Consider the following 2,693-nt stretch of genomic DNA (forward strand, 5'->3'; position numbering starts at 1 on the left):
TTAAAAAAATCATTAGATATAATGAAAAACAAGGCTTGGTATTACAAAGACCTTTATTTGAACAGAGCCACGATATTGATACAATATAGATTATGACTTTCTAAAAAAACCAAAACTCTTTTTCCCCAGTATTATTACACCCACACACTGATCATGACATCAGCCATGGAAAGCCTGTATGCCGAAGCAAATAACCCATCGCTTTACAAATTTGTGAAGACAAAAATTATTTACAGAGATCTTAAATACATAAACAATGATACTCTGAAGTACATAACTTTTGAATATGCATGAATATGTAAGTCATCATCATCCAGTACCAGATCTGCGACAGACATCGGCGATCATGGTTCTCCATTCATTTCTTTGCTCGGATGCTCTTAATTAAAAAAGCTACGTTTCCCTGATCTTTCCCTGTAACCCATTTGTTTAGGTTCCCAAAGTAGGTTGCTCTGGGCTTACCTCTGCCTGGTTTTCCTTCAATTTTGCCAGTGAGATTTAGATGTTCAAGACCTTTATGTCTATTCAGGTGTCCCAAAAACTGTACATGTAAGTACATTACTTTCCTTTTACATTTACTTTTTCATCCTCTGATAACATAATGCTGGTATGAATATTGAGGTAATAAGCTGTCTCTTTTTGTCCATGGAGATGTTTGGATGAGATAAGAGGGGTGCTTAAGTGAAATCAAAGAGGTGTAACTCCCCTTGCAACGCCATGAGGTTGTTTAATAGGAGGGAACCTCCATATTTAAAGTCCGTCTTCGATAGGAGTCAAATTGGAAAATTCGCGTCAAGTTCCTGTCCCTAAGACACAATATAGGAGCATGCTGAAGTTTAACCCCCCCCCCCCCCCCCCCCCACACACACACACACACAGACAACCAACGTTCAAGAACACCGTGCTCGGAATTGGAACTAGGGTCATTCACGCCGTATTTCTTTACCCAATATAATCAAATACGTGCCGAGTTTCGAGTGCTTTCGCAAGTAATTGGAAGGTTTAATGTCCCCTTGGTTTGTGTTTGTTCGTTTGTCTGTGTGTTTATTTGTCTTGCTTTGTTTGCTTTTGTTTTGTTTTGTTGGGGGGGGGGGGTTCTACGTCGTCATATCCAGTGGAATGAATCAACGAAGATAGAGGGTTTTTTACAATCTCCCCCTGTTCAACCGTTTGAGTGGATGAGGGTGCAACACACGTCTACTAAATCACACACAAAAAAAAACCGAATGAGTGTTTTGTCATGCACGCACTGTGAGTTTAATGAGCAATGAGATTACAAAACCACGTCTCGAAAATACATCTTCACAAGAGAAATAAAAATATCAAAGAGAAATCAATTTTAAAAAGAAACACAATAAGGCAGTGCAATAATTATGGAAAAAGCCAGAGGTGTCAAACTCAAGGCCGCATAATATGGCCCAGTGAACTATTATACCAGGCCCGTGAGAGAAATTAAGATAGTTTATTCTGAGAATCTCAGAAACACAGAACCTTGCTCCTAAAATTCCAGCGAACTTGTTGCCAAGAATAGATGTCAAGCAAGCAGCTTTGACAAATTGTCATGAGAGCTAAAATTGGCACGCCTTGATTGGTTGTCACTTTCCCTTTACTCTGTTTTATTTTATATCATTGTTTGAAAAGGGCTTAGCGCTCTCTTGCTTAATCAGTGTTTATCTAATTCAGTCCGCAATCTTCGAGCGTTATTTGAGTGTGGCCCCCTGAGTGACTTGAGTCTGACACCCCATAAATAGATCTAGTGGACACCATTGGTCTCCAACCCTGAGTGATGTGGGAACAAAAATAAGGTAAATGTCTTGACTTACCTTCACCGACACAGTAAAGGTTATCAAGATCATCAATATTCAAAGTCCATTTTTTTACAGGACCGAGTCGAGAAGGAACGAGAAGAGAGGAGTTGGGGATGGGGATCATGATGGTGGAAGTCGGACGTGAGGGTCATAGGAGTTAGAATATCCTAGACCGTGCACTGGGGCGTACTTCCGGAGCACTGTGGTGTGTACCCAAAGATCGTATATAACAAGACTGTTCACTCAGCCTAAAGTGTCTGCGAAAGTCCGCGCATTGCTTTAGATGGCGCTGCAGCTTTTGTTTTGAAGCTTTTTGATGGTGCCTCTATAAATAAATTATTGATGGTCAAGGCTGTGAAGCTTTTCTTTGTTTCTCCAGAAGAAGAAAAGGAGCAGCACAGTTTGTTAGTTTCGCTTTAAAAAAAAATTTCACACAAGTTCGGTAACTCCGTTTGCAAAGTCCCCGCTTTTTCGAAGAGGACGCCACTGATTTTTGTGGACACTTTTTAATTGGCATAAAGAGAGGAGTGAACTATGTTGTTATGTACGATTTTTTATATTCCATTAGAATGGAGAAGATATCTTGTGCACTCAACGATAGCGACAGAGGTGTTTGGACCATCGGTAGGACGTACTCACTCGGCCATCGTGTGGTGCGCACGCTTCAGTTCCACGTTTTTGATAGAGAGCAAAGAGCGTTTGCCATGACAGCATACAGTGAAGCACTTGGCTACTAGTTTGTGATGGGGACGGATCGAAACCCCCACTATGTCAGCCGCTGTGCAAGACTGTATGATCAAAATCATCTGACCCAACGGCTTTTGTCAATACGAAGATGGAAAATAAAAATGGCGTATGTAAAGACAATAATGCAACGCCCCCAGC

General features: G+C 41.0%; 1 protein-coding gene across 1 annotated transcript in view; it reads right to left on the reverse strand.

Annotated features, from left to right (window-relative positions):
* Positions 1–1,928: 1,928 nt before the first annotated feature.
* Positions 1,929–2,693, reverse strand: part of LOC101850356 (atrial natriuretic peptide receptor 2-like) — a 6,495-nt gene continuing 5,730 nt past the window's right edge. Inside the window, exon 5 of the mRNA XM_013086755.1 lies at positions 1,929–2,008. Coding sequence (XP_012942209.1) covers positions 1,929–2,008 — 80 coding nt within the window. The remainder of the gene's footprint in view (positions 2,009–2,693) is intronic.

The sequence above is a fragment of the Aplysia californica genome, unplaced genomic scaffold, assembly GCF_000002075.1.
Source record: "Aplysia californica isolate F4 #8 unplaced genomic scaffold, AplCal3.0 scaffold00501, whole genome shotgun sequence".
Classification (NCBI taxonomy): Eukaryota; Metazoa; Mollusca; class Gastropoda; order Aplysiida; family Aplysiidae; genus Aplysia; species Aplysia californica.